At 36.9% G+C, this 22417-nt stretch overlaps 1 protein-coding gene across 4 annotated transcripts in view; it reads right to left on the minus strand.

The window, feature by feature from the left end:
• The window catches only part of GRM5 (glutamate metabotropic receptor 5), a 578520-nt gene that overhangs the window by 61616 nt on the left and 494487 nt on the right, over positions 1 to 22417 (minus strand). For all 4 annotated transcript variants that reach the window (XM_032167126.2, XM_032167124.2, XM_032167127.2 and 1 more), the window contains exon 8: positions 4193 to 5132. In XM_032167126.2, the coding sequence (XP_032023017.1) occupies positions 4193 to 5132 (940 nt within the window). The remainder of the gene's footprint in view (positions 1 to 4192; positions 5133 to 22417) is intronic.

Genomic DNA, 22417 nt, shown 5'->3' on the forward strand with positions numbered 1-22417 from the left:
ACAAGGGCAATTCTTATGGGACTCTGAGAAGACTTTTGTTTTCCCTAATGAAAGTATACAATGTATGGAACAATGACAACTATATTACAACCATTAGTAAAAGGCCTAGAGAATGGCAGAAGTGTTTGCCTTTGCATCACTGAACCAACACCCGAAGGAATCTCCCTCCACAAGTTTTAAAACGTGAGGAAAATGAACCCCGAAGTGTGTGTTTGAAAACAGGCTTTCTGCTACTTGCAGACACAATTCTAAAAGGTTGAGGTAGCATTTATTGAATACTTTCTACGTGCTGGTACTAAACACTTAATGCATATTACCTCATTTACTAGTCAAAATAGGAATTATTATCTATGATTTTACAGTTGAGAAAACAGACTAAAGTGCCTTATTCAAATTCATAGCTGAATTGAAATCCAGGTGTGGTTCCAAAGCCAGAACTCTAAACTAGTATGCTGCCTTTGCATTTTCCATTTCTGTACATACAACTTTCCAGGAGCCTGTACTAACTTTTGGAGACATAGTTACCATAATCTTAGATATTATTATATTCTTCATTTTGAGGTATACAATTAGTATCCTCTTTAAGACAGAGAGCCCTTACCATCTGCCATTCCATGTGGAAGGGACACACACACCCCATCCAGAAACAGAGGGCATACCCAATCTCAGATTATAGCAGCCTGTTTCTTCATACACCTGACAGAGGACAGCAGAACAGGGCTGGGCCGAGCATGGTAGATGCTTCTCCACCAAAGACCTACATCCAGAGACTTGATTTACCTATTTAAGCCCACATGACATCCCAAGAGATGGGCTCAATGGCGTATTAAAATTTTCAAGCCTGAGAAGCACAACTCATGGAAGTGATTTAGAAGAAAATGTAAAAATATTAGAAATACTTGAATTTATTTGTTTCCCATTAGTTAAGCTAAAGTGTGGCGAACCACGTGTTATACATTGGCTTCTATAAAACTAATTATCAAATGGGAGCTGAATCCCTGCATAACCAGCTATATCCTACAGTGTAATAAATAATGCTAAACATCTTGATTTTGTGTCACAGAGAAGAAATATTTAGTTTTGGAGCTCATGGAAGCTATAGAGGAAAGGAATTTTAGTTTGCATCTCTTTCTAATGACTGTGGGTTAAAAAGGAGCGCAGATATCAGATGCATGTGATACAAAAGAATTATAGCTTTCCCTGCCCCTTTTTTTTATCCATATCAAAAGCAGGTTCTAGCTTGAATATTCCAGTTGATGGCGAAAAAAGAAATCTCCATATAATCAGACGATGGCCTGTGTCAGCTATAATCACATAGACAGATCAAGATTTGCCAAGATTGCAGAAAGAAGACCAAACACTTGCCAAAGATCTCTCCTTTCCCTCTTTCAGATTCTAACATCCAAATGCACAGATTTCAAAATTGTAAAAAACTACATGGCCCTGTAGGGAAAACAAGTTAAAACATTGCAACAAAAATCTTTAGAATTTCCATTTTCTAGTGGTTGGCACTATCAGTAAAATTTGTTGCTTTTGTTTGTCCCTTTGTTTATTAAATTAGAAACAAAACAGTTGAAAATATTTATTGAATGTTACTAGAGAAACATTATAACTATAGTAAAGCAAGGGATCAGTGATCCAGTTCTTGAGCAGAGACTGATGACCACAGGAGTGAGAGAGAGATCTGTAATACAGGACACTGTTGTCTTAATCTTATAAAAGTTAATAGGACAACTAGGGAGTAAGAGTGTGCACTTTTGAAGACAAGCAAAAAAGTACCTACCACATTAATACCATCCCAAATTCATTCAACAAACATACCAAAAATCATTATTGAGCATATTCTACGTGCCAAGCACCCTTCAAGGTACAGGCAGGTATCGGAGGCATAGTGATGAGCAAGGTAAAGAAGGCCTCCACCCTTAAGGAGCTTGCTCTGCTTAAATTGGAACATAGGATGTGCTATACAGAATGGCAAGGAGCCGGACAACATAAAGATCGAGATGCCCTGGAAAACTCAGACTGTATAATCAATGTCTCCATAGGTTTGTGCTGCCGTTTATAGTGCTGTCTTTGTTATTAAGATCATCCAGATTGTGTATTTGGTACAGTAACTTTCGTGAGTAAAAGAAGACTGACAATGGTTAACTTAGTTAATCAAACAGCAAACACTTAAGAAGGGCTTACTATGTGGCAGACCCTATACACATGTTAACTTATTCAGTCCTCACAACCAGTCTATGAAGTATGCATTTCTTATCTCCATTTTTTCGGAGGAAGAAATCAAGGCATAGAGAGGTTAAGTGAATTTGCCTAAGGTTCTGCACCTGTTAAGTGATGCTGCCAGTATTTAATCCCAGTGCTCTCTAGCACTATACTGTGCTACCTTCAATAAAGTGCCTACTATGTGCCAGCCATTACACATATTATCTCTTTCACTTTTTACAATCCAGTTTGTCAGATGGTAGAAATAAGGTGCAGAGAGACGAAGTAGCACTGCTGTTGTTCAAACCCAAAGCAATCTGGCTAGGCAGTCAGTGTTTTCTGCCACCTCTCCATGCTGTCTCCCTAAGGGGCTGTCTCTAGTGAGCTTTTTAGGTGTTCAGACATAGACTCCCAATTCCCTCCCTCCATCAATATGCTTGTTTTATATACCAGGCTTTCCTGGGAGATTCTGTTTACAGATAGGACTTGAAGAAAAGCTGATAAAACAAAAGTTTGAAAAATAAATGTTCTTAGCCAAAAGGAAAGGCTGATCTTGCAGAAATTTCAGAAAAAGAATGGTTCATAGAGGAGTCAGGAAGGCAGATGGAAAATAGGCCAGCAGGTTAGATATATGAAAGGCCTGCTGTGTACAGACCATGACATTGCCAGGATTTATTGAAAAAGGAGACATGAATTACAGTTTAATTGAACGTCTTGTACAATGTACGTGGAAAGAGATGAGAAGTGTAAAACAAGTAGAAAAGAGTTGAAAGAGGTAAGAGTACAAATTAATAATGTAAACAAATTGGACCTTGTGGATAAAATTCAACTATCCTCTGAGTTATTTTCAAACCTCAGCAGACATAGTATCTTTACCATCATAATAAGTCATGCTTTGAAGATTTAGGGCTGATAGAAAAGTAGGACTTCCCTGCAGGCTAAGTGATGGTATAGGAGAATAGTTCAAGCAATGTTATTTAGATATGTAGCTTCCATTTGAAAGCTACATATCTTCCATTAATTTATCTAGGTTTTAGAAATACTATTAAATTTCAGAAGAGTTAGCAGGGCTGATTTCTTGACCAGTTCTTTTGATGTGTACTTCTTAAATAGAGGTGATACTTAGTCCCAATTATCAATAATCGGTGTTGCCTTTTTGGTACTTCAACATTTTTCCCAAGCCACTGATAACATGATCTTGTCTTTTGAAGTGCGTTGGGATCATTTATCACATAAGGAAGTTCCTTACATGGGGGGAAATCACTGGCTTTTGGCTTTAGATTCTTTTCGGATTGAAATGATCGAATAACTACTACCTGCGATACTGAACTTGGAGTGGGACGAGGCTATAGGCAACAAAGAATTGGGAAACTGACTGGTTGTTTTTATGTGCAAAGTCACTTTGTTGTTTTGCCCTTTTCAGTTGCTTAGACATCTCCCAAAGATTTCATCTTGCCCATTAAGAACTAAAATACAAATCCTACACTCTTGTGCCTCTATTGGATGGGCATTTAAGCACTTTTCTGGCTTGAATAAGGTTTAGGCACGTGCAAGTGCAGTCTGATGTGTCGAGTTCTTGTCATTTTGCTCTCAGTATAATCTTTGTTAGTAATATATTTTTACTCTGTTCTGGTGAACTAGAATTTAACCCACAATGTCACTCTGTTCCCTCAGAACTTGAGGGTCCTTGCCGTGGCTTTGTGAGCTAACTCTGCTCTGTCTGCCCTCTCAACCTCACTCCCCATATGCTGTAACTCTGCTTTATTAGAGATTTTTAACTTCCATGTTTCTAGACTTGGCCTACGTAATTGGACCCACATCCCATTAACCCCATAAATACAATTTTATGAGAAGGTCCATGCCGTAAGTCACCCTGCCTCACATGGTTTCATTTACTCGGATTTCTACCATTTAAAAGACCCAGGAAACACATGCCTCTGCTCCAGTTTTAGGGGCCAGCGCCCCTCTAAGCCCCCACAACTTTTACCTTAAGGTTTCCCCAGAGGAGCCCCTTCTCTTCCACAGGTTGACTAGGCTGCTGGATCTGCTGGCTGCGGAGGATGACTTGCCATCCCCTACATGCATGCGCACCACGGTAGATGTGGTGAAGGCGCTGCGCACGTTTCTCTCTGGTTTGGCCAGGATGATGTACACCTTCGGCACAAACATGCAGCCTAGGGCCACTGTGGCACTGAGGCTGACTGAGAAACACATGGTGATGATTTTGTAGTTGCTGCCAAAGTAGATTGGCACAAAAGCTAGCCATATAATGCAGGTCGTGTACATTGTGAAGGCGATATACTTGGCCTCGTTGAAGTTAGCTGGAACATTTCTGGTCTTGAACGCATAGAATGTGCAGCTCAAAATCAACAATCCATTGTATCCAAGTGGAGTGACAACTCCTAGGTTGGTGGTGTTACAGATCAGGTAGACTTCTCGAATGCTTGGGTAGTCATGCATTATGTCAGGAGGCTCCATTATAAAGAGGGCAACGATGATGCCCAACTGGATGCATATGAGAATGAAAGCAATCACTAGCTGGGCACAGGCACTCATGAATCTGGGCTTTTTGGTACAGATCTTCTTCTTGCTGCCAGCCAGGATCCTTGCAATACGGTTGGTCTTTGTTACAAGGGCTGAGTAGCTCATGGCTGGGGAGAGACCAATGCCAATTCTCTGAAGGTAGCAGTAAATCTGTTTGGGCTTCGCAATGAGGCAGAAGGTACATAAGTAGCCCAGGCAGATGCCAGCAAGGATAATGTAGCAGAGTTCCCTGCTTGAGGACTTGACTACTGGTGTATCACGGTAAATGATGAAGACTACAGTAACAAACAGGGTGGCCAGGAGGCCAAGGCAGGCAAACACCACAGCTGCAATGGGTTCAGGGTCACCCCATCGAAGATACTGTACTGGGATCAAATCACAACCTGCAGAGACACAAACACATATTGTAAAGGAGGGAGAGATGTTGACTTGGGTCACATATCCCTAAGTTACAAGCAGCTGTTTATGATCATTTCAGTTTGTTCCCCATCTACCTTTCTAATTTCAGAATCTCATGCTACTCATTGTTTCATGTATTCATTCAGAAAATTTTAATGATGATATTACTGAACACATACATGGTCTGTGATATGAACTATTCTAGGTTCTGAAACAAAATAATGCAGAACATGTTTCTTGCCCTCATAAAAAAATAATCAGTGGTATTTTAAACAATTATAACTGTGATAAGGGCCATGAAGAGGTATAACATGGGTTCTAAGCAGTCTCTGGAAGCAGCAAAGGCCTCCTACAATAGGAATTAGCAAATAAATGTGTTGGTTTGATGGAGTTGGGGATTTCATGGGCTTGTCAAACTTACAGTTAAACTACATTAACTGTAAGGAAGAGAGGCATGAAAGGAAGCCACTGTATGATAGTGTAACAAGTGGCCTAAGATGAGGCTGGGAGGTAAGCAGGAAGGGGATCTTGCAGGTTAGAGAGTCCTAGATCAGTAGGAAGTTATTCTAAGGATCTATGTAGAGCAATGACAGGCTCAGATTTGTGTGTGCGTGTGCGTGTGTGTGTGTGTGTGTGTGTTTTAAACATTTCTTTGGTTTCTATGTGGGTTTTGGATGAGATAAAGTTGTGGACACATTTAAGACTAATTTTAGAGCCATATAGATTGTTTGAATGGATGTGGGAGTGTGTGAAAAGTGAAAAAGGTATGAAATATGACCAACACTACTAAAGAAGAGTTGGAATTTTCAGAGAATCTTGTGGTTTAGATGTTTTAGAAGATTCTGTTAAAAAAAGGAGGATGTTTATTTTTATAAGAAAACTGACCCCAAAGGCAAACAATTGGCAGGCAAGGGAAGTGCACCACTCTCAAAATCATTCCTTATTCCTTATTTATGACATGGAATTTTTAAATTATTCCTTGGTTATATAGCAGAAAAATAGTGACAGAATATAGCATCATTTGGATTATCTGTCTTTTACAATTTTTTAGGACAGTGGTTTTCAAAGTTGGCTACACACTAGAATCACCAAGACTATATATATACATATTTACACACATATATAAAATCCTGAGACCTGGGTGTCCCATTGGTTGAGCTTCTCACTTAATTTGTCTGAGCGTGACATGGGCATCAGGATTTTTTAACAATACTGTAAGTGCTTCTAATGTGCAACCAAAGTTGAGAACCATTGTTCTAGGAGGATCATTCTTGTCAGTTAGACTTTTAAAGAAAATAGACTTGAGACAGCTTCACTGAGTAAGTAGGAAAGGAGGCAAGTAATCTGGAGCATTGGGCATTTGAGGAATGTAGCAGAAATGACTAATTGCATGTCAATATCTATTCTCCCCTTCATTCTCAGCAATAGACTTCTAATTTCATTTGGGATGGTAAAGGCATCAGTTACAATACTACATTTTTCATCAACCATTGCTGTGAAATGTGGCATATGAATAGGTTTTAGCCAATAACATGTACACAGAGGATTCCTGAAAGGAAAATGACTCATGGTAGAAAGTAACCTTTTTCCCTTCTTTATTCTTCTGCTGCCTGACATATAAACATGATAGCTAGAGCTCCAGCAGTTGTTTTGGACTTTAAGGTAACTTGAAGGACAGAAAATGTGTTCTGGGTTTGGAAGAGAAAAATAGAGGGGTCTCCACTCCCTGAGAACCATGGACCCCCCACTACCTGTGGAATATGCATATCCACATCTTGTTTAAGCTTCCTTTATTTATTTATTTTCTTGATATATGCAGGGAAAACAAATCCTCATTAATAAGGAGTAAAGTTTTCCTATTAACTTGTCCTATCCCATGATCAAGGGCGTTGCAGTCAGTGGCTTTGAATATCAATGGTTACTGGGAGGTAGGGGAGGCAACAGTAAGTAATGACAGCAAGGAAGCATGTAGTTGTTTCAAAATATGCCTAAGGGTAGCTTCGTTGTAGAAAGGGAAGGGAAAGGAAGAGGGAAGGGAAGAAAGAAGGGAAAGAGAAGGGGAAGGGGAAGGGGAAAGGGAAGGGAAGGGAATTATTCTTCCCCTTATTTCTGCTCTGCTGCTGTTTTGCTTTAAGATCTCGCATTTCAGATAGTACTATTAGTACTATAATTAAAGTCATAATGGATTTAATAGGAGTTATGAGCTAGCCTGGGATTCTCAGCACACTTTGCAAAATGTTTCTATGGGAAAATGTATTCTTACTCTAAATAATTGTGCATTTAATATTGAAACAAAGGGCTTTAAATTTTAAAAAATTGTGGATAGCTCAGACTAAATATAACTAAATACAAAACAGTTGTGTTATATGACCTCATTCATTATAAAAATACATATCTCATTGCTAATTAATATACCTATATCCATATTTCTAGTCATCTATGTTCCCATGTGCTTCCTATATAGTTGGAATTCAACCTCTGATACTTCAGTACGGCATAGAGTTTAGGCTTATATTTACAAATTTGCTCCTTGGAGAGGCTATTTTACAAAAGAAAGTATCAATCATATATATATATATATATATATATATTTTTTTTTTTTTTTTTTTTTTTTTTTTTTTTTGAGACATAGTCTCGCTTTGTCACCCAGGCTAGAGTGCAGTGGTGTGATCTTGGCTCACTGCAACCTCTGCCTCCAGAGTTCAAGCGATCCTTGTGCCTCAGCTGCCTGAGTAGCTGGGATTACAGGCATGCCCAGCTAATTTTTTTGTATATTTAGTAGAGACGGGATTTCACCATGTTGGCCAGGCTGGTCGAACTCCTTGCTTTGAGTGATCCACCTGCCTCGGCCTCTCAAAGTTCTGGGATTACAGGCATGAGCCACTGTACCTATCCCATTCCTATATTTATTATTTTATAATAGTTCATTTATAGCAATGATTTGATAATAAAATTTATTAAATATATAGAGGTCTGTTTCTATTGCTAGGTCATATGCTGCTAACGTCCATAGCAATTTACTTATATAGGAAACGTTATGTTTGTATATAGGGCAGGAATCTTTTCATTACCTAAAAGAATGAGCTGGAAAAAGTAATTAAACACTTTAGTTTTACCCCATTTTTTCCTACTGTTCTGCTAAATCTTAATTGTTTTCATCTTAATGTAATTAACAGTTTAATTTCTAAATACTTTGCATAGAATAACATTTACTACTTTTTTATCAGTTATATTTTTGAACTCTTCATGTTCAGCTTATTAACATCTGTGTGAAACTAAAGAAAACTCATTAGATATATGTGTTAAAAATGTACATGAGGCTTGCCTCTAACGTGATGTAATTATTTTCACAAATTTTTCAGAATTTATGTATTTAAATGAATGTTTCTTTTATTTAATGTAAACCATTTAGAAAGTCTTACATTTAGTTTGATGCCTTCATTGCAAAAAATACTGTTGTAACTATTCTCTAAGAATAGAAAATTGGACTCTGATTAAAGGGTTATAATCACTGAATCTTATAATTGAATAAGATCTTAGAGTTTCCAAAAATTGGATGTGTATCACAATCACTTGGGAAGCCTACAAAACTGTAACTCACGAGTCTAAACTCAGAAGATTTTGAGTCAGTACATTGTGGTGGGGCAAAGGAATCTTTATTTTGAATAAGCAACTTCAGTAATGCTCTATTAGTCTTTGGTGCTTGGTTTGCAATTTAACCTTAGAGATTATCAAGCCAAATTCTTACCCATTGTGCAAATGCCTTATGTGATAACTCCAAGATGTAATCATCCTAACCTTAATTAAGGCTTTTTATAAAATATATCATCTCAAGGGCAGCACTGGTGGTGGCGGTGGGGAGATAGATTGAAAAGGCAGGAGGTTGTGATGGCAAGTGAAGACTGGAAATGAAGAAACCAGTCAGAAGACTATCACAAGGAGACAGGGATGATAAAGACAAAAACTAAGTCACTGTACTAGAGAAAACAATTAGTTGGTAAAGACATTTCAGAACTGGAATTGAAAGAAATTATGAAGAAGATAGAAGAATCAAGAAAGGCTTTGTAGCTGATAGTAATACTGTTAACTAAGATGAGGGCTTAGGAAGCAAAGGGTCACATTTCATGGGAATGATATCTAGTTCCAGTTTGAGCATGCTGTTTGTACTGGGTCTGACCTAGTGAGCTTTGAAAAGCTGTCAGTGTGGAAGTTACAGCTTTAGGAATCATCTGTTTATAGAAGCTGAAAATCAGAGACATGGAAATAAACATAACCAACGAGGAAATTCTTAGATGTGGATGAGAACAGAGCCTGGCAGTCTGGTGTAACACCAATACTAATGAATGAGAGAGGGACAGAATACGTCAGGGAAGACGTAACATCAGACAGAAGGAAGGAAGTGTATCAGAAGCCAAAGGAAAGTGTTAATTGGATGGCCCACCACAGTCTCCTCTAACGATATCAGTTCTGTTTCACTTTTTAAAATTCTTACCCAAATAGCTTGCACAAAGCTTCAAGCTTCAGGTTCACAGATATCTCTTCTGACATTAGATAATTATATGTTTTTTTCTCTTCACTAGTATTAGATTTATTTCTTTTGAATAAGGGATATTATACTTTCTAACCTGAAACGAGGTCTACCAAATCTCAGAATCTTGAAATAATGCTAACCTTATTATGATATAAATTTAAATTCTCAGTGATAACTACCCTTACTATGTACACTGTTATACAAATATCTGTGTAGTTATTGTTCCTAACTTCCTTATTTTCTTCTGATCACTGGGCATTTTTCCATCAATGGTTTTATTTTTTATCCCTGTTTCATCCTTACTGTAATGGTAAGTTACTGAAAGTGTATGTAGAGGTTACCTAAGAGTCTAAAGCGCATATAATGTATAGTTTTATTATGAATTTAATCAATTTAGCATGTTATTATATTTTAAATTAAATAATCTTGATCATGTCAGTGAAATTCCTTCCTAACATGCATATTGCCACTTCTCTGGTTCTCAGAAAATGCACAATATTATATTATTTTCTAGAAATGCAGATGAAACATGGATTAGAAAACTGTGGTCCATTTTCTGATAACGTCTATTTAGGTAGCTATTCTCTTTTCATTTTTTTCCCTTTTATACTTGATTCATAAGTCTGTGCTTCTCTTGTATAATCCATCTTTTCATAGCTTGAACTAACATACATTGAAAAGACAAGTTTTTCTTTTTTTAAAGAGGGAAAGTGAGCTGCCAAAACTATACTGTCCACATTCATTCTATTACTTCACTAATGTGTTTCCCATAAGTCTAATAGCAGAATGGATGATCTACTGATTTTCTGGACCCCTAAAAATGGTGTGACTGCTCATTCACAGCTGGTACTCATGCTTAGTGTTTGTTAGTTTTGCAGTATTAATATTCCTGTAGTTACTAGTTTCTAGACTGCTGCATTTTTCAAACCCTGTTCCAAGTGTCTCTTCAGGGAGAGATGCCTGATGTTCTGTAAATTGGGATGAACAGGAGTTCTTTACCAAGCTCCTAAATTCCTGTATATTTTGGATAAAGGAAGTTGCTATTTAGAATCTCTGAGAATAAGATGTATGTGCTCTCAGCTGCTGGTTAGGTCATTTCAGGTATACACTGAGAAGGAAGATATAAGATAGATTATTAAAAACTGATATGTTAAACTAATATGGGGATACAGAACTGACAAAGGACTGTTGTGGGTTTCCCCTTTGATATGTGAGCAACAGATCTGCCCAGAGCACAAGATGTTGACCGGTGACTAACAATATCATGCTTGCTTTCCATCTATTTAACCAATAAGCCATCTTTCTGCCTTTCCTTCTTTCTTTACCTCTCTGGATTTGGATCTCATGGATGTTGAACTGGGATTGCAGGGTGATACAGAATCAGAATTCTTTCTGTAGTGTTCATATCCCTGATCCTTTAATATTTTTTCTTTACTTAGCCTGAGCTAAAATTTTTCATCACTTCCATAATTCAGAGAATTTGAAGTGATGGGTGTCTGTGTGTGATGTGAGACACTGAGGAAACTAATTTCTCTCTGTAGCACTTACTGTATTTATAATCTAATTTGTGGTGGGGGAGTTTGATTGATTATATCATTAAGGTCTGTCTTCTCTACTTGACTAGAAGCACCCTGATGATAGGGAGTTTGTCTCTTTTGCACACAAATGGGTCCTCAGTATTGAGCATAGTGCCTCACTCATGTGGTTAATAATAGCATTTTACAAATTAATATATTTTCTATACAATTAAATTTAGAATTCTAATTCTAGTGCATAGATAAGTCGTTCTCAAAAAACTTTTGTGTTGCCTTCAGAAGTCCCAAGTTACAGAACTATTATGTACTGTTTTAGACAGAAGTCTAAAATCAGTTCACTACACTTGAATTTGAGTCTAGTTTCTGGAACCCAAAGAGGGCAAAACTAGATAAGCAGCTCAAAAACTTACTTCTGCCTAGGGATGTGACATGTTTCACATTAGAAATATTCCTCGTGGGTGGGTGCGGTGACTCACGCCTGTAATCCCAGCACTTTGAGAGGCCGAGGCAGGCGGATCACAAGGTCAGGAGTTCAAGAAAAGCCTGGCCAATATGGTGAAACCCCATCTTTACTAAAAATACAAAAATTAGCTGGGCATGGTGGCAGGGGCCTGTAGTCCCAGCTACTCAGGAGGCTGAGGCAGGAGAATCGCTTGAACCCAGGAGATGGAGGTTGCAGTGAGCCAAGATTGCACCACTGCACTCCAGCCTGGGTGACAGAGTGAGACTCCATCTCAAAGAAAAAGAAATATTCCTCATGCTGACTAGTCATTTGGGACATTTTTTATGACTGATTAATCTAACTTTGAGTAATTCATTGGATCTGGGAAGTATGTATAGAGGAAAGAATGAGACAGCAACCAGTAAAGTCATTCTTTAAAAAGTGCCATCCAACTATGAAGGTCAGATAGATGTACTTTTCTTAAGGAGGCTGTTAATTGTAACTTTTGTTTTTCTTTTTTTTACTTTAGGATAGAAAACAAAACAGAAAAGTTCCTAAGTTTTCTTCAAGGAAGGCATATTCTATAGTTGATTGATTTTTACCATTACCTTAGCATGAAACAAAACATGGCATGATTGCTTTCTCCAATAAAAATAGAGTCTTTATCCAAGGTGTTAGGCAAGTTTTATTGGTAACTGTCTCAACAGGAAGCTGCCATATTCCTCTTTATGTCAGTATCAAAAAAAAAAGAAGAGACTAACATTTATGGAATGCCTACTATGTATCATGTGTTATCCCAGAATTTTATGTAATCATCATAATAAAAAATGAGGTAAATATCATTATCTCTATTTTTCAGAGGGGGCAATATGAAGTTTAATTAGATATGTTAACTATCTGGGACTGAGATTAAAACTCTGTGGTTATCTACTAGCTTATTTAATTTATTTATTTTATCTCTGCTACATCAGGGGAGGCAATTTGGCCAATTACTCCTCTGAAAGAAGTCCTGAGTCTATTTAGTAGGAAACAGAATCATGGTTAATTAACAATGTCTGCATGGGCAAGGTGGGGCTAGTGGTTGCATAAATATTTGATAGCTTTATCTTGACATAAATCCATGCTTCCTCTTGAGAAATCTCATTGGTTCAAACCCTTCAGCAAGATTTTCATTCTGGGCTATGTGTCCTTAGAGTTGCTGCCAGAGACACTGATTGATCAGTTGTTTTTCTTGGGTTCCTAAAGTTTTCTAGGATAGAAAATGTTCTGAATGATCACTCATGGGACATTCCCAACTTTGCTACATAGTAGACTCACAGCCATCCATTTGTCATTGGACCTAGCCTATTCCCCATCCTTCAAGGTTTATTACACATCTCGTTTTAGATTCCCTTAATAGAATTCCTTCACAGAGCTGAAAATTCAGAGCTATAGTTTTTATTTTTGTTTTTTTAATTGGTTATATTTTATAGGGGAATTTGAAATTGTGTTCAAAGATTTATAATTAAGACGTAAAGAATGATTTAATAGTACTGCAGAGTACTAAAGGGAAATGTGATCACAGATGCACATTTGTAGGAAATAGCTTTGAAAAATATGACTTCCGGTCATACTGCACATGAATAAGAGTGGAAAAACACAGCATGTGAATTTAAATAATAAAGTGTGCTGACTGGAATAATTCCCTCCCTTTCTACTTTTCTCCAGTCCCTTTTTACTAGCTAACTTCTCCTTATTCTTCTACGTTCCAGATTCTCCTTGATGATTATGACTTTTCTGATTCCCTGAGCCTGACTGACAGGTTCCTCTCATGTGGTCAAATGGCTCCCTGGGCCTGTACCCGTCATAGCACTCGCATTCTTACTAATTGTGTATTAGTGTTGTCTCTTTGACATGGTAGATTGAGCAATTTGAGAGGAGGAGACTGTTTCTTTGCTTGTTGTATTTCTAGTGCTAGTCACAGTACCTGGCACACAATAGGCAGTTAAATAAGTTGAATGAATGAATGAATGATTAACAAAGAAGAGGGCAAGTAAGGAATAAAGAGACATGCCTTTCATTTTCAGCTTGCACACAAATATTTCTTATTAATATGAGCTTTTTACTCTATGTCTCAATTTTTTCATACATAAAATGAAAATAATACAGACTTATCTTATCTATAATTAGGGTTTTAATCTGGAGAAACCCTTGCATAAGAATTCACAGATGAGAAATTAAAGAACAATGACCTGAAAAAGGTCAGTGAAGCAATTTCTCAGAAACAAATCTATAAAATGCTTAAAGTTTTTGTATTTTATTGAAATAAAACATTAAACTCATCCTTTTAAAACCTATAGAGTATCAGTGGAATTTTGCACACATAATGGGAGCTATAATTTGGGTTTTACAATTCATTTCTATTTACCCTTGCTAGCTTGCCAGACCCTTGTCAAGATCCGCTTCCTGCAGTTTTAGTCAGACTCATAAAATTGCTTATTTTGCAAATAAGCTGCATACTAAAAAGCACTTTCCTCCTATAGCTGGTCATCCATCCAAATGTTCAATAACTTTCTGATTTTATGACTCAGAATTTTGCAACCACTCTCCAGGCCCCACTATATTCCTTCTGTGTTCCCATATACCCTTGATTTTCTTTTCCTTTGAGGCATACCAGGACTGTTCTAAGACCTGAAATTACATTACCTTTCCTAAAGAAGGTTGCAAAATTGTATGCATATTCTGCCACAGATTTTACCTCCTTTTTCTCTTTCCAAGCCTATTTGTTCCTAAATTTTAAGTATCGTATTGTAAGTATTCGCCACTTGAGCTATGGGCATACATTTAACTATTCAAATGCTCATGTTTATTACAGAAAGAAAATATGGGGACAAAGTGCACACATGTAAGAAAAGTGTACAAGGGGAAAGATTAATGCCTCATCCTACCCATTAAAGAGATTGAACATTGTTCACACAGCACAGCTACAGCATTTCACTCTTGAGCACCTACACCATTCATACTACTTGGTCCACACTACTATGGTGATAGAAAGGTAATTGTTTGTTCCTTTAAAATAATGTATTGACCAAATGCTCAGGCTCTGTGACTTTACCCTGCTAGTCATTGTATTGAACACTTTATTCTTATTACCTTCTTTAATACCTACAAGGTCCTCATGCGATAGGGACCATTATTTCATCTATTTTCAGTTAAGGAAATTATTTTCTGTTGGAACTAAAGAGCATTTGAAAGGAACCATAGAAAGAGAAACACAGACATAGAGAAAAGCAGAAGAAATGTAAAGGAAACAGCCAAAATGCAAAAATCAGATATGCAGAGGAAAAAACTCTACAGCATAGTAATGTATCACAAGAGAATTACAATGTCTTTGGGAATTATTGCTGATAGTTCAGATGGGAAATTAGCAAAAGCTTTAGGAGGGAAGGTGATAAAACCTATCTGCCTACATCTCAAGGATTAGTGTGAGGACCATATAAAATAACTTGAACAGTGGCATAATAATTATGAAGTGAGAGAAAGTGGAAATGGGGAAGTGTATACAAAAACCGGTGTGACGCAACATCTGCTAAAGTGCCTGTTTTATTAGATTATGCTTTATTATTCTGGGGAAAAGCCAGGCTACTTTCTCTTTCTAGCTTGTTTAGGTATATGTTGCCCTAAGTAAATGGTATTATGTTGTCTTAAATTGTTTGTAAGTACAAGACAGCCCATAATGCTTTGAATTTTTCATCACTTCCATTAAGTGATTTTTTAAGAGGTGTCAAGATAGGAGGGATTTATCTGCTTCATATTACTCATATAATATTTCAATGCTTTGTGAAGCATTTTCCAAGTAGGTTAGGTAATGCAGTAGTTAGCACTGTATCATAATGTTTCATGTTCTAAGGGGAAAATGTGATAATTTATTTTGGGTAAGCTACACTGATCAAAAACTGAAATCCACGAAATCACATTATTGTCTTCAGTCTGGCCATATCAGAGTGGTTTTTGACCACAATGCCATTGTTTTGGTCAGACCACCAATTTATCATTGTGAAGAAGAACGTGGTGAACATTTTTCACTGAGTGGTTTCTGGCAAGATGAAAACTGGTTTATGTTCTTTTCAGGGACCTGTTTTGATAAGTTCCATTAAGAGAGGGGCTTTCAGCACTTTTTTTCTTCTTTAGTCGGTGGCGTTTACAAGTTTAAATATACTGTCTTTTTGACTCATCTTGTAGGAAAAAAATTATTAAAAGTTAATGAACGTTGAGAAATTGGAAGAGTAAGAAGGCATTTTAGAATCTATCAATGTGTAAGCCCTGGAATCTCATTTTAAAAGAACCAAAACACAACATTGTTGTTTTTAGTGTTAACTGAAACAACTTTATCAAGCTTATTGTTTGAAAAAAAAAAGTGCACAAAATTTTTCATTGCATTTTAGAGATCCTGTTAGAAAGAATCCAGTGATTCACAGTCACTTCCATATTTCCTGCAGCATCATGTCATGGAAAAAGCACTAGTTTTACAGAAAGATGGAACAGGGTCTGAGCCTTACTCTCCTGCTTACTGTGTGATCATGAGCATGGATATTTTCAATTTTCAAACTCAATTTTCTGTAAAATGGAAATCATGATTCCAACCTTTTTTAAAGTTTATTTTTATTATTTTAATTTTTATGGGTACCTAGTAGGGATTCCAACCTTTTTGAGCTGTCAGGAGGATTAGGTGATGGAACACAAACTTCCTATTCTGATAGGTGACAGGTACTCAATACATGGGGATTTCTTACCTTTCTTCCATCCTGTATTCATTTCTTTAGTGAATATTCATTGAATATCTACTATGTTCTAACAGCCTGGTATTCTCAAGTGAGGAAAATATATAAAAGTTACTGTATTTTGGCTTATATCCTAGCTGAAGGATCAACAGTATATGATCAGCAAAAATACATTAACACATAAACAATATAAAATAGTATGAGGTGATATAGGAGGTAGAGAAAAGAAGAGGTAGAACTGGATACGAGGGGGGTTAGTTTGTAGTATTAAACAGGTTGCTCAGGGTAGACATTTGAGCAAGGAATTGAGGCAGGAAAGAATAGTAGTCATGTGGTTATCTGCAGTAAAGCCTTCCAGGCAGATAACTGCTAGGGAAATTACCCCGGGATAAGAGCTTTTCTGACCTATTAATGGAAGAACAAAAAGACCAATGTGTTGAGAGGAAGAACCAGATGAAGTGAAGGGAAAAGTAGGTCAGACACATGACAAAGGACCAGGTCATACAAAACAGGAATTTGTAAGTACTTTGGCTTTTACTTTGAATGAAATGGGAAATCATTGTAGATTCTTATACAATGGAGTAACATTACCTGGCTTATTTTGTAAAAAGATATCTCTTCCTGGAATGTTGAGGAGAGACTGTAAGTAGGGGCAAGGGTAGAATCAAGGAGAAAAGTTAGGAGGTTATTTTCAGAAGAAAGATGATTAATGATGGTTGTTAGGCACTTTTACTGGAGATAGTGAGAAGTGGTGGAATTTGGGATATGAAGGATTAGCCAATGGGATTTCTTTACTGACTAAAGGATGTGCAAGACGTCAGTAAATTGACTCCAAACTTATTGGTCTTACCTAATGAAAGAATGGGTTTATCATCAGATCAAATGTCATAGTAAGGATAAAGCAGCCTGGGAGATTAAGAAGGTGTAAAGACCTGGATTTCAGTGATGGAAGTGTAGAATTTAAGATATCTATTAGATATTCAAATAAATATGTCAAGTAGGCAATGGAATATTTAAGTCTGGAGATTAGGTGAGAGATCTGGACAAGATACTTTACATCAAAATGTTTATTGTATAGATGATATTTAATGACATGAATGAAACTGGGTATGATCACCAATGAAGCAAGTGTAGACAGAAAAGAGGATCAGGCCTGAGCTCTGGAGCACTCCAACACAATAGCCTTCATTTTATTTGAAACTCATAAATGTAAAAATATCAGTGACAATAGATGCTAGATCCTTTCTGGGAAAGTTATTTTTTTATTTTTTATTTTGCCAGTGAGGAAAATGTCAAAAGTGTATAATGAAGTGATCAATGAAACCAGAAACCTTTTTTATCAGGGACAATGATAAGATAAAAAAACAAATGGCAGGTGCCGTGTAGTATTGTCACAGCTTATGGCTTTCTGGGATTTCCAAGTCACCATTAAACTTCTGCAATTTATTCATTTAGAATCAGAAGGGCTATGAAGCTAATCTAAATGAAGTTAAAAGAGATGTTTATAAGAGTAAGCTTAGTTCAACAAATAAAAATTGTCTACTCTTTGCCATTGATTGGGCTAGACAGTCATTGACTTAAAGGGATCTTACTTTCAAATGTAGAAGACATTTAATAAACACATGTTAGGCCAGGCACAGTGGCTCACGCCTGTAATCCCAGCACTTTGGGAGGCTGAGGCGGCCTGACTAACATGGTGAAACCCCATTTCTGCTAAAAATACAAAAAATTATCTGGCATGGTGGCATGTGCCTGTATTCACAGCTACTCAGGAGGCTGAGGCAGGAGAATTGCTTGAACCCAGGAGGCAGAGGTTGCAGTGAGCTGAGACCGCGACATGCCACTGCACTCCAGCCTGGGAGACAGAGCGAGACTCCATCTCAATAAATAAATAAATTTAAATAAATAAATAAATAAACACAGGTTAAAACTTTCCCCAAATTTTCTTGTTCATTCATTCTTAAATCAATCCATCTATCTCTCTATTCATTTTTCATCACTGTATTTTAAAAACTTTATAGTGATAAAGTATTATTCTTGAACAGTTAATGGATACTAAACTTTTTGTATGCTATAAAATTGCTCTAATAATCTTATGAACTAGTTACTACTGTTATCTCAATTTTATGGAAGAGAAAACTGACACTCACAGATAAAAATTTCCGTGCTTTAAGTCGCACAATGAGTCACTGGTGGAGTGTGAATTTGAACATGGACATGTTTGACTCCAAAACCTTTTGATTTAAACCACTACACTCTTAGAAGAAAATAAAGATGAATTGTTGCAGATTGATATTTTATGCAGCCCAACTTCTCAGCTGTACTTTGTTACACTACATTTGCCATAAATTCAACTTCCTTAGATTGTACTGGTGAGTGTGTAATGTAGTGAACTTATCTAGAGAAACCTAAAAAGTGCTTAGAGAACTGGGAATTCTATTGTTAAACAAAAGTCACTTTCTTTTACAGCTGATCGCCATTATGATCTTTGGTATTTAGGTAAGGATAGTTCCCATAATAGAGGCTTTGATGAAAAAGCGACTGTGAAATGGTGGTGTACTTGCTCTGAATACTATATTGGAAAAAGTATTTTGAGACACACATACATTCCTTAGATATGACATGTTTCATTCCTTATGGTCTTTTTTTCTGCCTGAAAATTCATTTCTGTTTTACCTGGTTAGCATCTTATTCTCACACACATGAATTCCCTTTCCACCCAGAAGCTACCTCTGAACTTCCAAGACCTGGTTAATTTCCTCTCATCAATGTTTACTCCCATCCTAGCACTTCCTTTCCTTTCTTCATTCATTTCTGCATTTCCTCCCCTCTCTTTTATTCTTTCATTATACAAACATTAAATTGGTTCTTACACTATGGCAGGGATACTAAATGTATTGAAATTGCCTCTTTATCTGCATATGTCTCTGCCTAGGCTCTGGGATACTTGAGAGTAGGAAGTGGGGCTCGATCATCATTGTGTGCCCAATACTGGATCTAGTGCTATGTTTGGCACTAGTTGGAACTCAAATATGCGCTAATGAATAATTTCATCCTTTGTGCCACCACTGCATTTGGTGTGTGGTTTAATTATTGTATGTATTATATGTACAATTTAATGAATTATTTAAGTAAGGTTAGGTACCTTCCATTTATATTTGTATCATGAGAACTTAGCGCAGTGTTAAAAAAAGAGTAGGAACATGATAAAATATCTTTTGCTGAATGAATTAATGAATGATAGATAGCCAGCTGTATATATATGCTCCGGTTCAGATTATTATCTAACCTAGAAACCAAGAAGCTAGATAGCAGAATTCTGAAAGCTATTCCAGTTTCAATATTAACAAGAAATTATTTATTAAAATTGTAATAATAAACAGTTATTTCTCATCAAAACTCATCAGAAATTTCCCCTAAAGAATCAGAAACAAATAATATTTAATAGATGCCAAGGCCGGGCGCGGTGGCTCACGCTTGTAATCCCAGCACTTTGGGGGGCCGAGGCGGGCGGATCACGAGGTCAGGAGATCGAGACCACGGTGAAACCCCGTCTCTACTAAAAATACAAAAAATTAGCCGGGTGTGGTGGCGGGCGCCTGTAGTCCTAGCTACTCAGAGAGGCTGAGGCAGGAGAATGGCGTGAACCCGGGAGGCGGAGCTTGCAGTGAGCTGAGATTGAGCCACTGCACTCCAGCCTGGGTGACAGAGCGAGACTCCGTCTCAAAAAAAAAAAAAAATAGATGCCAAGAATTTTCCCTCCTTTCCTCATCTAAGTTTAATTATAATAGTCAAATAGCACATTTTAAGCACATTTGGAATAAAAAATATCAGAGCAGCCTGGAGATAATTAACATGTGAGTAGCTTGAAGTCGATTTTTTTTTCCTTCTATAATTTCCTGAAAATATGGGGCTCTAAAATGTGATTGTGGAGAGAGACAGGTAGTATAACATAAAAACCCCGCAATCACAGCACCTGGGATTTCTTTTCCACCAGTTTTGTGGTCTTGTCCATGTATAGAATGTTCCTGAGTTTTGTTTCATTCAACTGTAGAATAATATCTATCTAAAAGGATTCAAAAAGATAATGCTTAAGATAGTTATAATAATTGGAAATGAAAAGTAATCTTCCGCATGTTTTTATTTAATGTGCTTATTTATTAAAAGGTAAAAAACAAAAAAGTCCCAAGAAAAGTAGGACAAGCTGAGGAACACAAATTAAATGCACATTTGTAAAAAGAAAGCAATTCAAACACGGGAGTTATAAAACCTGCCAGTGGTTACACCTCTTGGAACTCATCCTCTGCTCCCTCCTTGATTCCTACCAACATCTCTTTGTTTAACTCTGCGGCTTTTTTCCTCTTAAATGAAGAGACAAATGTTCCAACCTTCAAAGCAATTAGGTAACCCAGGGAACCAAAGGAACTTCCTAGAGAATATCCCTATTGACATTATGCTGTTGATACGTATTGCCTTGGATGGAATAAAATGGAAGCATTTTACAGCTTTGGACTTACGTAAGATACATTTCTTTTATGATTGAAAAGCAGGAGATAATGCTAACTTCCTGTCATAAGACTTCCCACCTGGTTACTTCTTGAAAGACAAGATATTTTTGCTTTTTCCTTTTACTTAGTTTATTGGAAGGTTGGCAGCATCTGGTAAGCCCCACCTGGAAGTATTTCTGTGGCTTTGGACTGGGGACCTGAAGATCTTTAGAACTCTTACTACTTATATCTCCTCCTAAATTCTTTGATAAAAAACAAAGATTCTTTCTAGGACAATTTTTGCAGATATGTGGCAGGGAATGTTGTCCCAGAAAAAGCATCTTGGCAAACGCTTTTCAGATAATTCTCTGAACGTCTAGCTCAAATTGTTGACTTTCACTACGTTTTCTCCTTTCTCTCTCAAACTAGACTACATTTTTCTCAGAGAACTAATTACCTTGTTCTATTGATTTTAATTCCTAATCAAATCTTTGTTGCTTTTGATTCACACTACCTTATCCTTACCCAAACCACTGGTAGATTCACATTGCTTTTTGCAAAATTTTCTTACTCTTATCCTCTCTTTATAATTCCCAACTTAGTTTTATATTTTAAAATCTTATCTTTTAGTGTTAAATATTTAAATAGCACAAATAGTATGGAATCGTTTAAATTATAAAATTTTTAAATATGCAGAGAAAAGTATAAATGGTATGGAACAAATAAAGTCTATATTAAAAATGTTAATATTTTGTCATATATGTTTCAAATTACACACACACACACACACGCTAAAGCTATAACTAAAACCTGTTTTGTAACTCTCATCTAATTCCCTTTCTTCTCTTACCAGATGATACTGCTATTCTGAAATCTGTATCCTTCCTTTTCATGTTTTTATACAATATCTACTCTTCACATTGTGACTATGTAAATAATATTTATAAAGCAGCCCATCGTGATTGCATTTTCTTTCTTTTCTTTTCTTTTTTTTTTTTTTTGAGACGGAGTCTCGCTCTGTCGCCCAGGCTAGAGTGCAGTGGCATGACCTCCACTCACTGCAACCTCTGCCTCCCAGGTTTCCCAGGTTCAAGCGATTCTCCTGCCTCAGACTCCTGAGTAGCTGGGATTACAGGCGTGCACCACCGTGGCTGGCTAATTTTTTGTATGTTTAGTAGAGACAAAGTTTTGCCATGTTGGCCAGGCTGGTCTCGAACTCCTGACCTCAGGTAATCCACCCAATGTAGCCTCTCAAAGTGTTGAGATTACAGGCATGAGCCACCGCACCTAGCGCATTTTCTTTCATATTCAATTTTGAATATTCCTGGAGATAATCACCTTGCTTAAAACTATTCTCACCACTAGAATGTAAATATTATAAGAGCAGATAATTTTTTGTTCATAGAAATATTTTCAGCATTTAGAACATTGCCTGAGATGAGGTTCACAACACTCTACTCCAAAATATGGCACTTTGGCATATTGAATTTTTTAAGCTGAAGGAATTTGAGAAA

The sequence above is a fragment of the Hylobates moloch genome, unplaced genomic scaffold, assembly GCF_009828535.3.
Source record: "Hylobates moloch isolate HMO894 unplaced genomic scaffold, HMol_V3 SCAFFOLD_11, whole genome shotgun sequence".
NCBI classification, from domain to species: domain Eukaryota; kingdom Metazoa; phylum Chordata; class Mammalia; order Primates; family Hylobatidae; genus Hylobates; species Hylobates moloch.